This window comes from Callorhinchus milii, unplaced genomic scaffold (assembly GCF_018977255.1).
Source record: "Callorhinchus milii isolate IMCB2004 unplaced genomic scaffold, IMCB_Cmil_1.0 Scaffold14, whole genome shotgun sequence".
NCBI lineage: Eukaryota > Metazoa > Chordata > Chondrichthyes > Chimaeriformes > Callorhinchidae > Callorhinchus > Callorhinchus milii.
The window spans coordinates 15602145-15616443 of record NW_024704755.1 but is presented as its reverse complement, the minus strand read 5'-3'; the positions used below and the strand labels follow the sequence as shown (position 1 = coordinate 15616443).

General features: G+C 38.3%; 1 protein-coding gene across 1 annotated transcript; it reads left to right on the top strand.

Moving 5' to 3' along the window:
* The first annotated feature begins 2164 nt into the window (after positions 1-2164).
* Positions 2165-8308, top strand: LOC103185892 (tyrosine-protein phosphatase non-receptor type substrate 1-like). Its single transcript, XM_007904634.2, has 7 exons — positions 2165-2245; positions 2516-2836; positions 4042-4353; positions 5203-5316; positions 6042-6085; positions 6523-6633; positions 7503-8308. Exons 1-7 carry the CDS (start codon positions 2197-2199, stop codon positions 7656-7658), a joined length of 1107 nt encoding a protein of 368 aa, XP_007902825.2. The 5' UTR covers positions 2165-2196; the 3' UTR covers positions 7659-8308.
* The last annotated feature ends 5991 nt before the right edge of the window (positions 8309-14299 follow it).

The following is a 14299-nucleotide window of genomic DNA, read 5'->3' as shown; positions in this document are numbered from 1 at the left end:
TGAGAGGCGTCGACAAGATGATAAGGTGGTGCCTTATATTGAACAGTATAATCATGAAATAGGGTTTTGCTTTTCATGACATTGTAACTATTTAAAGTGAAATAATTATTGAGTGAAATAATGGTTATAATGCTTAATACATTGGAAACGACTTTACAACAACTGTAAAGAGAAAAATCGTTAGAATTAAATTTAATCTTGACTGCCAGTGCCCGTTCTTGTAGTTATCACACTCTCGGGTCCAACAACCATTGCTAGGTGATACCTGACTAAGAGTTCAACTCTTATCCAAGACCAACACAGATAGATTAAACATAGAGAATTCTGATACTTTTTCACTATTTATCTCAACCTATTCCAAAGGGGAACTTTTACTTCAGGGCTACAGGGAGTACATATTTACTTGCAAAATAGTTTATAAGAAAAGTTCTGACTGGTATATAAGGGGCATGGTTAAAGCATCACAGTTTTATCAGAACAGGAGGGAAACCTTAGCAGCCCAACAGCGTTATGGCACATTTCTTTACACGACACAATCCAAGAGGGGCGGCTTAAGTGGGGTGGGAGGGGTGCACATCGGTGTCTTACAATCTCTCTTACAAGCATTCATTTTCACCATCCACCTTGCTCCAAACCACCAGGCCATCCATTTGCCATAGGCTTGATCTTTGGTCTGTTTCCTGGAGCCCCAGAGAAAGAGAGAGAGCGACATCTGGAGGCTTGATCTTTGCACATGGGCTCCGGCCCTCTGATACAACCCAAAGGCTTGCCTCTCCAAGTTTGTGACGCTATTACTCCCTCTGGTCTGCAATTTGCTTTATTTGTGTATAAAGAGAATATCTTTGCCGTCAATACAAAATAGCAAATTTGGTTTACCGCAATTGATAGGACTGAAATTCACAATTTGCTATAACTCTAAATATAAATATGCTCTGTGACTAATTAAATGGCTTCCTTCCAAGTTGCACAAAGTGAAACAGATAGACATGGCCACGAAGACGGAATCTAAAATCTCTACATTGACCTCGCGATTCAATATAAAACTACGCCGTAAATCAATAGTATGTAAATTGTTAAGTCTTCTTAACTGTTAATTCGTCTTTATTTGTACCGTCCACATTCGGGCAAATTGGAAATGTACTGTGTTTTGTAGTGAACAGATCCACAAAAAACACCAGCAGATAAACTCTCTAAATTACTGCGACTTCAATGCCCTGGTGCTCCAGGTTTGGGCATATGATCAATAATTTCCAAAATAACATTGTGTACTTTTATGCAATACATGGCAAGCAGTCACAGTCTTCATAAATGTACACAGTAATAACTGATCTAGACACAGTAAGCATTGCATCGATATCGTGAAATCAACAACAATATATTAAAATATATTGCTCTTGTATGTCTAGACTGTGAACTTAGAGTTCTTATGTAGTGGTGGTGAATTTACAACTCTCCGATTCAGAGGCGATACTGCTCGTAACTGAACCGGGCTGACACAATACTCTCCTCAATGATTAGCTTCCTGCACCATCAACCTTCCGTGGGAGAAATATGTAGTCTCCGCGTGAACTACTGATATATTAGACTGTGCACAGCTTATAGTCCGTTATTATCAATCAATAATACGCAGTTTTCCATCTTTTAGATACAAGTTTGAATGTATGTAAACTGTTTATATGGATACACAGCTGCACTTTTAGTCTCACACATTAACTTCAATAAATCATTATTTAATAAAACAAAATCTCTTAAAACTCTGCCGATTAAATAGATATACGGTAAATAATAGTAGGTTTGGCATTTTCTTTTTGTTGTGTATAATAAGAGTAGAGTGAAGTATGAAGGAACTGTAAAGTAAATAGATGTGTCATAAAATTCATCCCAGAATCTACATTGGGAAACAACAGGGTTTAGTGCATGAGACAACATGCTGGTTCAGGAAGTAAAAAGTTATTTTGAAACCTGAACTTCGGATACATTTTATCTTCGTTCACCATTTTCTCTGCACACTTCCCTTGCTTTTGTCGGTACAATTCTAAGCCACTGTTTCAGTGTAAATCGCGACAATCTATTAATCAATTGGCCTTTTCTAAAGAGAGAGGAAGTAAAACGTCACAGGATGTACTTCACATCAATCTGCAAACGCTTGTTACAGTCCAGCAACATTCAGATCAGCAGCACCAGGCGGTTAGAATTATGTTGAGTCCTTTGTTATACCTGTGTGTCCTGGTGATTATTTCCACGGGTAAGTGATTGCTCTATCACCCAGTTTATTTAGCAATGAAAGTAGATTGCCACTACACTTTGCAGTATATTTTGTGAAACGCTTTGAGAAAACGTGACAAGGCGCCATGTCAAATGCAAGGATTATTATTATTATTGAGTAGTTTCGGTATAAACACAGTTTACTGACTTACTCTCAGTGTGTCTGTATGTATCTTTGTCTAATTTAATTTTTTTTGCTTTCCTACCCACTTGTCCATATTAATATACATCAATATTTCATTTTTGATAGTTTTTGGTGATACTTCCGTTAAAATTACTCAATTCCCTGAATACTTGACGGCAAACAGAGGAACAAACATCACCTTCTACTGCGGCTATCCATTCTCTCTACACTCTTCACGTATCCAAGTGTACTGGAGGAAGCAGGGAGAGACGACATACCTGCACACACAAGAGGATAGCAGGAAACGGTTTGGAGTTAAAAGTAAAGGAAATCGCTTCTTCCAGTTTCTGGATGTGAATATTCAGGATGCTGCAGTCTATCACTGCGAACTGGTGTTAGAGGGGAAAAAAGTAGGAAATGGAAATGGATCGCGTTTAATCGTGTACGGTAAGTGAATGATATGGATATAGAGACTGTTCCTATGTTGAAATATCCCGCAAACAAATGTTTCGGAATCTTTTATATTGTTTTCGTTACATTTACAGTGGTATTCTTCAATGTCATTTTCTGCAAATTAATGGTAATGTTCCCTCTCTGGGGAAAGAAATATAGTTACGCTGCAAAATCCGAATAATTTTTTTTATTACACAATTGTGCACAATTCAAACTGCCGCCCGCCGAAATTCACCGTTATATAATATTATGGATCATGTTTTATGATGTGACATATCTGAGCATTAATGGCATATACGTCCGTCCCTTTTCAACTTAAATACACCAAATACACTAAATATAATTAGAAACGATTTTAGAATTTCCTCATGTTGGAAGGAATGTGATGTCTCCCTCATCAGTTTATTCCAGCAGTAACCGTTCGGTACCCTCTAACTGATTTGCAGTCTCTGAAACTTTAAGATCCTCACCTTGCATTAATTTTTCCCCCCAGTTTAAAATATAGATAATTTAATTTGAAGTATCCACAAGATAAATGTCCCATGATTTTAAATATGTAATTTAATTGCCTTCAATCAGTAGTTGGCCCAATTTGTACAATTTATGGAAGATATTGGCGCATTTGGCTTACTAATGATAATAATAACACATATGATATATTTTTTGACGCCTTTCACATCGGCATGAATTGTTGTATAAACGAGTGGCTTTTGTACGCGAAGCCGGCATCCAATTGTCAGCAACAATGTTCCAAAAATATTTATGAGGTAAATGACCATTTTTTATCTGGGAATTCTTGGCCGGACCCGGGGAGAAATCCCTTGTCTTTTCCAAAAATGCTGTGGGAACTTACGCATGCACCAAAGAGGCAGATTCAATGTGTCCTCGATGTTGATATCCCCACCAAAAATCAGCCTCCCCAGGGCTGCATTGGTGGGTTAAATAGCAATAATAGTCACTGCAATTGATATGGCACAGAATCACGTCCTGGACAGTCTCCAAAGGCTTCATAATTATATTTGTAGGCAAATAGGGCACCGATATGTGCACATCAACATCCCCCCAAAAGCTATAAAGGTTTCCAACGATTTACAATCCTCCAAGTCTTCTCGACTGTCAGAAAATTGGAAATAGAAATCAGAATAAGGTTTATTCCCCCAAAGTAACATCATGATTCTACCCCTTTATCTGTTCTACAGTTCCCCCAACCCCACTGGCGATTTCCCGCATGGATCCCGAAAGAAATCTGTCTGTATTTCTGACTCTTGTGTGTGAAACGGCTGAGTTTTTCCCGGAGAATCTCAACCTCACTTGGTATAAAAATGGCATAGAAATTACAACAGTGAATACTATCACTGAGCAGAGGAATCCCGGGCAATTGTTTAAAGCTCACAGTTATTTGGAGGAGACACAGCCTGTTCAGAGTGGAGATGTTTATACCTGTTTGGTATCTCACGTCAGCCTCCAGAATCCAGGGATTGCCAACTATACGGTTTTGCTTCCTCACACAGGTAGGTCGCCAACAATCTTAGAATTATTATATGATAGGTAAGTTGTGACGGGGTTGGTGTCTAGTATTAATCCGTGTTGGAAATTATAGGTACACTATTGATGTCATGGAAACATGCTATCATTATATAAAGTATACGTATTTGAATATTGATGCTGTGGCGTGCCTCATGTTTATCAACAAAAATATATACATTTTAGAATCACTTCACGGACAAGTCTGTTGTACAATGAAGCTAAGATTACATTACGTTTTTTTACTGAAACATTTCTGCAAAGTATTGCCACAATAAACAAGGTCGATGTTGTTTCCGGTTTAACAAAGATGCAATATCTTTAGCAATACAATCACTAAATTTAGATTCATTGGTTGGAGCATAGTGTTGTGGAAATCGTTTCCTGACGTGTAGGTGTGCTGTAGCTCAGTTGTTAGAGCACTCGCTCTGCAAGTGAGAGACCTGGGTTCGATTTTCGGCAGTGCAAAACATTGGGCGACTCCACGCACATGATAATAATCCCTCAAGAAAAAAAAATTGGTCACTTCAATCCATGACTGTTTGTTGGTCACTGCTATGTGCAATTGCCTGCAGCGTTTAGCCCATAAACATACAGTCAATTCACTTTACAGTACATTCTGTTAAGCGCTTTGGGATGTCTCGAAGATGTGAAAAGCACTATATCAAATGCAATGATTATTATGATTATTATTATTATTTGGGCAATTAGAGTTGCAGCAAATTGCTTCAACTTTTAGTCTCTCTGCTTTGCAGAACAAGCAACATACTCTATGATGGAAGACTCGCTCTAGAAGGTGTCGGTTTCACCACCTTAGGTTATTCTGTCCTTTGTAGGGATCGGTGATTGGACAAACAATTTACTTGCACCTGGATGTGCAGGTGGTGCGTGTGCATTATTGGTTATTTTCATCCTTTTTGCAATCGGATGCAGACTAAAGAAACGGAAAGGTAAGAAATCATTTGTTTTTTTTACTCATATTAAAAGTTTAATATCAGTAGAAATTATTCAGCGAGTAAAAGCACCCCATCCCGGGACATAGAGTTGAAGACACAGTTTTATGATAGACCTCGATTATTGCTTGTTTTTATTCTGAAAGGGAGTGAAGGGACCAGTCCCAAAGTGCAGGAGCCACAAACCTGAACAAGTAGAATAAAGCGCACTGTAAATCAAGGTGTATTTCTTATCGTTCGCCCACAAATATACAGTCAATTCACTTTACAGTGTGTTCTGTGAAGTGCTTTGGGACATCCACCCGACGTGAAAAGTGCTATATCAAATGCAGGGATTATTATTTTTTTTTTTATGGGACGCTGAACTTGCGAGGTAAACATTGTGAAAGGGAAGATTTAGATAGGCAGCGGATTGTAATCCTGGGACAGAAAGCGTTTGAATCAGATGAACTTTTAAATAATCCAATACAACAATAACAACAAGAAGAACAACTTGCATTAATACAGGACCATTCACACGAGTACCGTCTTGGAAACCTTAAATACAGCGCTTAAATAAATGCCAAATGTGTATAGAAGAAACATGTACTATGTATATAACTGTGTATTGAAGCTTTATGTTCGATTTTATGTTGAGTGAACCTCCAAATATCTTTGAAATTACGGAGCATGAAAAAAGAATAAATATTTCATTGATTGATTTTAATTATATTCATGGTTAGGTTCAGGCGTGATACCAAATGAAACGGACTGCCCCGGAAAACGGGTAAGGTTTTTAACACAATTAAAGCAATTTAAGTGAGACCATTTTAAATATAAAACCACTCAGTGATATATTAAACCAATATGGGATGCTTAAAAGAAAGGAGACCGGCAGCTGAGGCTGTGATTCCGGAAAGCGTTACCGTAGCGCGGAGTAGAATGGTTGGATAGCTTCACTGGTGGATCGGGTGGGGGTTGTGGCAGAAATGGTACCAATGTTCCTGAAGGATAGTGAGCGATCGCAGCAGTTCACAGAGGAACTGTGCGAGAAGAAATATAATGCAACTTAAAGTGATTGGTCTCCGTGCGAAAGAAAATACGTTCCAACTTGGTTAAGATTGGTAAAAAAAATGCATTCAGACAACTTATTTAGGAACGGAACAAAATTCTGCAGAGCGGTGAACGCAAATGACAATGTAACTCCATTCTGTGTTTTAACAGACTGCGATGGAAGCAGATGCTGAGAGGATGGTGTATGCCACATTGGATTTAACTGGTTCTAAAAAAGTTGGAAAACCCAAGCATCAGGAGGAGAGGACAGTATATGCCCAGGTAAAGATTTACAAAACACGCGAAAACCAAGACACAAATCACTTTCATCCAACCGATTTTTGGATACTTCACTAATCTAAGTACAATAAATAATTTTCAACAGGCTTTGCATACTTGATTGTAGGGGACAATTGTTCCTAAACATTCTTACTTGCTTCTCAAAATTTTCACACGCCCACCTCAACCACCGATTTTGCAACCACAGTGTTGCAATACTTTGAGCAATCGTTCATTATTTACCCAAATGCCCATTCCTCATGTTAAGCGACAAGTGCAGCAGAGTAGCACCACTGGGACTTCACATATCACAAAATGTTACCACTCCAAAACAGGTCAATCGTTTCGTCAAATTTGCCCTTGTGTTTTTTCAGCATGGGATAATCTAATCATAATAATTATTGAATGTGAGTTACATACGTTCATACATTATACATACTACCTACAAACAAAACTACAAACATACATACATGACATTTTTCTGCTTACTCTCCCCACTCATTGATGTCGTCACTCATTTATCTATTTAAACATTTCCGTTTAAGAATATTCATGGTCTCTGCTTCCACTACGGGTTGCGGCAGAAAATTCTATACTCAAACCATCTTTTGAACAAAGATTTTTTTCTAACATCCATTGAATTGTTTTGTGTGATTATCTTAACTTTGTTCCCTCTGGTTACTTTTTATTGCACAATAATAGAGATAATATATTACTCTATCATAACCCTTCAAAATTATGAATAATATGGGTCACCATTAATGAGGCTAAGGCATGACTACAAATGCTTACAAATTGATCCACTAGTTTCGGTCAAGCTATTATATTAGTCACACTTGAACTAATGATATTGGGAAACATTGATTTTACAGACCAAACAGGGGACATCCAGTAACAAAGTGACCTATGCTGCTTTAGATTTGTCTGGCTCCAAGAAAACAGCAACGCTTAATCACAATGACAAGAATACAGAGTATGCAGAAATACAGATGAAAAAGCTACAGAGGAGCAACAGAGACTGTCTCTAGAAAGCAATGAGCCATACACACACACAAAGTATTGACGTATTTAAGTGGCAGGTCTTGCCTCGTGGCCTTTGTTCATTCACGTATGTGCCAGTATCACGCCACTAATCGACCATGACTTCCAGAGGTACCTGTAGTTATCAGTGTCTGTTTTTTATTTTAGTTTTCGGTCAACAAATTATGCTTAAAGGAAAATAAACCCTCCTGCTTCAGTCTGGATAAGCTAATATTTGACAGGTATATATTATTTTAATTAACCATTAATATCTGTATCAATATAATAATGTGCTTAAACCTAAATATGGTTTATCTAAGATAAAAACACAGCTATTATATCACTAAAATGAAACTTACCAAAATGCATACTTTAATAAATACTTGGCAAAATTATTTCAGAGATTGATTCATTTCCAATAAGCAGTGATAGTAGCATGGATGAGGGTCTTGGAGGCCGGAGGGCCAGCAAAGTTGCTGAGGTGGGGGACAGCTGAACGGATCAAGGCAGATTTGGGGTTTAAAGGACAGTTGAGAGTCAACACCAAAGTTCTACACCTCCATGAGGTGGAATGTGCATCCACGGAGTCCTGGAGGTTAGATCATTCACCTCGCAATCGAGAAGACCTGGGGTTTGATTCCCGGGCATGGCAAAATGTTGGGCATGTTTCCTTACTCCATATGTTTTTGTTTATCCAGCAGTAAGTAGGAACTCACAGTTGATAGTCGCTTTTCCGAGGTAATAATCCCTTAAAAATAATAATAATAATAATAAATTGGTAGCTAAATTCACAGCTGTTTGTGGGACACTGCTGTGGTTACTGGCTACCACATTTCTCCCACAAAATATATGCAGTCTATGCACTTTACAGTATATTGTGTGACTCACTTGAGATGTCTTGAAGACATGATAAGACATTATATTAAATGCAAGGATTATTATATCAGTGTCTTGGGATGTCGTCCCGACATGAAAGGATCTATTCAAATATAATTTGTTGTTGTTGTAAATTGATGCTGACTGCCCATTGAGAGGCCCTGTTTGAAGCCAAGAAGGTGAGCCTTTGTCTTGTCGACGTTCAACTGTACAATGTTATCTCTCATCCATCATATGTGGAACTGTCAAAAAAACAAATTACATTATAAAGCAATGATTCTATTATTACAGATGCAAAATTTCATATTAGGTAATCTCCTGTAGTAACAGATTTTCCTATTGTTCAGATCCCTAGGATACCTTAACATTTTTTAATAATTGAGAAGTGTTTTGCAGGTAAACAGATAGCTCCATCTGCTTCAGAAATGTGCAGATTATTTTATGCATGTGGGCTTAAGTGGAGAAAAATAAGTTTACTTAGATATATAGTAGCTCAATTTTAATAGAGAGTAAATGTTAAAGGTGTACAGATTTGTATATCAGAATCGAACAATAAACACGTTTTCTGCATGCTTTGGGTGTCTGCATGGTTCATTTGGAAGAGCTGTGTCATATAAATGGATGGATGGATGTGTTAGAGTGTTTGCAACCACTCAAAACAGGTTCGGATTCAGTAATACCAACAGGCCAGAGTCTTAGGATGTTTTAATCAAAACAAACATTTAATTATGCATACATGTGTAAAAAAAAGTCACGTCCATCTTAATAAAACAGAGCAATACTACCGAACGTTGCAGCAAGCTAACGTTAGTTCTTCAAGCAATCAAGCCTTCCATTTTTCCTAGCTTTTAGTCTTCTGTCTTCTTTGTCCAAGCTTTCAATCTTCATTGTTCTCTGCAATCACTCAGCGATGCTCTGGAGTTAATTAACTTACTTAAGTTGGACTGCGGTTTTTATAAATGTTTCTACCAGACAGAGACAGGCTCCAGCTTTGGAAGGGAGAAGCAAAATGTCCTGTGTTGAAGAATAATGAGCAAGGTGCTTTGTCTCAAAAGGGTCTGCTTATCTAGAAGACATGGGTAAAAGGATGTGCAAGGATCGAGTATGTTGAGTATGCGCTAAGATGCTTGATTGGAGAAGAATGGGGGAAGATCCCTAGGTGGAAAACGTATAACTACCCTGACTTTAGGTAAGTGAGGCAGCAGATCCAGCGAGACAAAGAGGGCATCGGAGAGAAGGTGTGCTGAAACCATCGCAACTGACTGACTGCTGCAAAACTGGTGGTATAAGTTCTATTACTTGTAGTGACAGTATTATTTTACTAGTTTTGTATGTGTTACTTTGATTAGTAAATCTCCATTACACCTGAATTGGATTGTCAGGTTATTATTTGAACCTCGGGATTGGAAATCCCAACAAAACCAAGTCTCTAACGGGATTCTCTGAAGTCACGTGAACACATGATAGTCTCACAGTTTGTGAATGTATGTTCCCTGATTGATAATTAGGATAAGGGGAAGTAACTTTAAAGCACACATTGAGTCAGATCACAAGCATCAACCCATACATTATGTGACTGAGATGACAGTTTGAGGCCTTGAGTCAGAACATGAGGGTCTGGTCAGGGTTTCCCACCCCTGCTAGGGTCTACTTCCTCAATATGCTGCTTGTTCTCCAAAGTCGGCCATTTTTCAAAACTTCATAAGTGTTTCTTTTATGCCACTTTAACAACTTACAACAGATGGATGAATGAATGAATGTTGCATGCCTCAAAAAGCATCGCAGAATTCACTGTAGGCTCTTTTTTCTACACAATCCCAGTAATCAATTTGCGGGGGAAAGAAAACTTAGTACAGACATGCTTGTAAAACTGCATTCAGCATGGAATAATAGAATCACAGAATCTTACAGCACAGAAGGAGGCCATTTGGTCCATCTTGCCTATGCCTTGTCTTTGTAAGAGCTAACCAACTAGTCCCACTCCCCTCTCTTACCCTATAGCCCTGAAAATTTACAGAATCATATGTTCACCTTATTTAAATTACCTCACATGTCAATACATTTCTGAAGAGCAGATTTTATCAAGATGGAAATTATTATTTTCTCATATGAGTAACCTATCATTTTTCCACATCCATAACCATTTACATGAATGACCATATTGAAATCAAACTGTCTGCACCATCTACTACCCTACTTGATGTTTTCCCCATGTTCTTAAAAATGTGAAACTCTTTATCTCCCTCAGTTTTCTATTTTTTTTTACCGTTCATGTTCTTAAATTATATGCCAAACTTAATAGTTTCCCCTTTCAAAGCTTTCAAACTATGTAAATATTGTCTTTTGGACTAATTCACCTATGTCAAGGTCAAACATAAATGCCACAAACAATTGCTTAGGTGCTACGACAAAACAAATCTAAATCATAGCAATTCATGAGAACAAAGATTAGGTGCACTTGTGTGCATACCAACTTGAGGATTATCAATGGTCTCCGTCTTCCATTATTAATATCTTAGGGAAATCATCTATCATTATAACTATGAATATTCCAGCAGTTTCATCGATTCAAAGACGTAAAAAAAGTCTCAATTGTTTGATGAATATTTATTAAAGTGTTTAATTCTTGTGATATTTGTGAATTCACAAAGTATTGCAATGAAGTGAATAACTCAAATTTATCTTAGACTGGCTGCACTGAAAACTAACAGTGACCATGTTATGAGTTAAACTTAAAAAGAACTTGACAAAGTATGGTGCAATGCAACAACCTCAGTGAAAAGGTTATAGTGTGGGAGTACCTAAAATATACCTAACAGGAAGAAACTGATCTTTCTAACGTGTTGCATCTGCAACCTTTAGTGTGTCACAGAACACTAATTACAATGCAAATGTTTTGTTTTCATCTAGATTTAGAACACTAGATTTAGAACACGGTTTATTAAATTTAACTCCAAACACACAGTTTAAATGTGGCTCACTGTGTGGAAATATTTGTCAGTCTGTCAGTCTCGCTCAGTTGGTTGCACTCTCTGAGTCAGAAGGTGTGGATTGAAGCACCACCATGACACTTACAACTCATATAGCTTGGGCTGCACCCCAATGCAGTGCTGAGTGAGTGGCATTGTTGGAGGTGCCATCCTTCAGTAGTAAATATAAACATAATAACAGCAACAACATGATTACATTTGTATTGCTCCCTTCATGCCAGGAGAATGTCTCAATAAAATAATCCCTCTTTACAATATTGAGCTACAAGGGTACAATACATGGAACCCTGCATCTGGTTTGGGTGCTCATAAGCATGGCAATTAGTTTCCATATATGTTGGGCGCTGGCTGTCAAAGAAACCTTCTAAACTTTTCTTTTAAAGTACACAGTTTCTGATCTAATTTAAGACGGTTCTATAGAATATCTATGAACAAGTCCAATCTTATGAAGAAACAATCATTTATGTGAGGCAATAATTCAAATGTGTCTGTGCCGCTGTCATGTGTGTTTCTGTGTGGTACTTTTAATTAAATCAATTTTCCAGTTCCATCTTCATAATCTGTTAATATTTCATTGGTCATGTTTTTATCATTAATGTTTGAAAGATTTATTGATACACAAACCAAATTAACAACGCCCACTACCCAGCAAAAATGTGCAACATTTGCTTCCTCTAAGTTAGTTGTGACCAAATACATAAGACATATAAACGGTTAGGCTGAACCTCAGATAACAATCACTGTTAAGATATAATTCTAACCAATGTTTTAAGTGCACAACCACAGTTACGCACTGTAAGTATTAGTTTTAGGCGTACACTAAAATATATCATTAACTGAAATAGTTCACATTTGACTTTCGAAATTTCCAAAACCACCAGAACCGCATTTTTTGCAGCAAGCGTCATTTTCCATTACGCAAAATGGCTATGTTTTTTGCATTCTGCCCCTCACTCCTTAAAAGGACCCATTAACTTTTGATGTACATATTTTCCATTTTTTTTGTTACATATGCCATTGTGTTTTTTTTTGGTAATTAAGTGTGGCCCAAGACCTTACATGTTACTGAAAGGCACTAAACCAAACGCCATTCTCTTTTAAGATACATCTAACATAACATGAAATGTTATACTGCAGGACTCAACAACAACAACAACAGCAACTTGGATTTATATAGCGCCCTCCACGCCGGATGACGTCTCAGAGCGCTTTACAGTTTCGGATCCCGGGACCGAGCCACGGGGAGGGGGAGGGGTGGGAACATGACCAAAGGCCGGTCAAAAAGAAAGGTCTTCAGCAGAGACCTGAAAATGGGAAGGGAGAGAACGAGACGAGGGGAGTAAGGAAGGCAGTTCCAGAGCCTGGGGGCATAGTGGCTGAAGGCACGGACACCGAGGGTGGAGCAGCGGGGGATAACGAGGAGGCCAGACCCAGAGGAATGAAGGCAACGGGTACTGTGCTGAGGAGAGAGGAGGTCAGAGAGGCCGGGGGGTGCAGAGGAGTGCAGGGACTTGATCTTGAAATTGATCCTCTCTGGGATAGGCAGCCAGTGCAGTCTGGCAAGGACTGGGGTGATCGGGGAGCGGAGTTTTGCGCGGGTGAGGATGCGGGTGGCAGAGTTATGAATGAGTTGGATTTTATGGATGGTAGTGGATGGGAGACCGGCGAGGAGGGCATTTGAATAGTCCAGCCGGGTGTTGACAAAGGTATGGAACAGGGTTTCAGCGGCCTTTGGGGAGAAGTATTGGTGGAGACGGGCGATGCGTCGGAGGTGGAAGAAAGCGGTGCTGATGAGGGACCGGATGTGGGGGTGGAAGGATAAACAAACATTTCCTGCCCACGGGATACACTTCAAAGACTTATGCAGTCATATCAATGTTTTAGCATTACACTTCATACATGGATTGTAAAACAATACATTTTTGTCACCCACAAAATATACAATCAATTCACTTTACAGTATATTCTGTGAAGTGCTTTGAGATGTGTCAATGATGTGATAAGGTGCTATATCAAATGCAAGGATTATTGTTATTATCATCATTATTATCATCATTATTATTATTTAACAGGTCTTAAGCATTTTGTTAAGCATTGTCAGAAATAAATTCTGACAAAGATTAGCGACAACGAAAAAGAATATTTTACGGTAATTAATTTGCATCACACAAAGCTGTTAATGACAGACAATGTTGCTTTTACAGACCATTTAAGGACAAGTTCAGAAATGTTTGATGTGCGCTCCACTGCAGCTGGAAATTCTAACCCGAAAACAATGAATACAGACCACCAGAGATACATATGAGACACAAGAGAGAAACACGGACCTCTGTAAAGGTATAAGAGTGAAATTAGATCGAATGTGGGTACAGTGGGCATCCTAGCCCACTGCACTGACACATTAAATAAAGATTTTTTTTACTGAAATGTATGTAGCAAAATATTTACATAGTTCTGGTATTATCATTATGGACTAGCTTAAAATCCTCCCAAATAAAGATTTTCTTCTGCAAACTGGCTGTCTAAACACCACCATATGTAAATATAATAGTTTCACAAGATCATAAGATATTTTCGAATGAAGAAGGTTCTTTGGCTCATCCAACCTCATTCCTTGGTAATGCCCTCACTAGCATCTTCATTCCATAGAATTAAACTAATTAATTGCGTGCAGTGTCCCTGCCATAACCAGCTTTCCTGGCAACGGGTAGTGTTGGGTTCTGGGCAATCAGCAGAATAAGACAAGCTTATCCTTCATAGCTCTCCTTTAATTAAGGACTCGG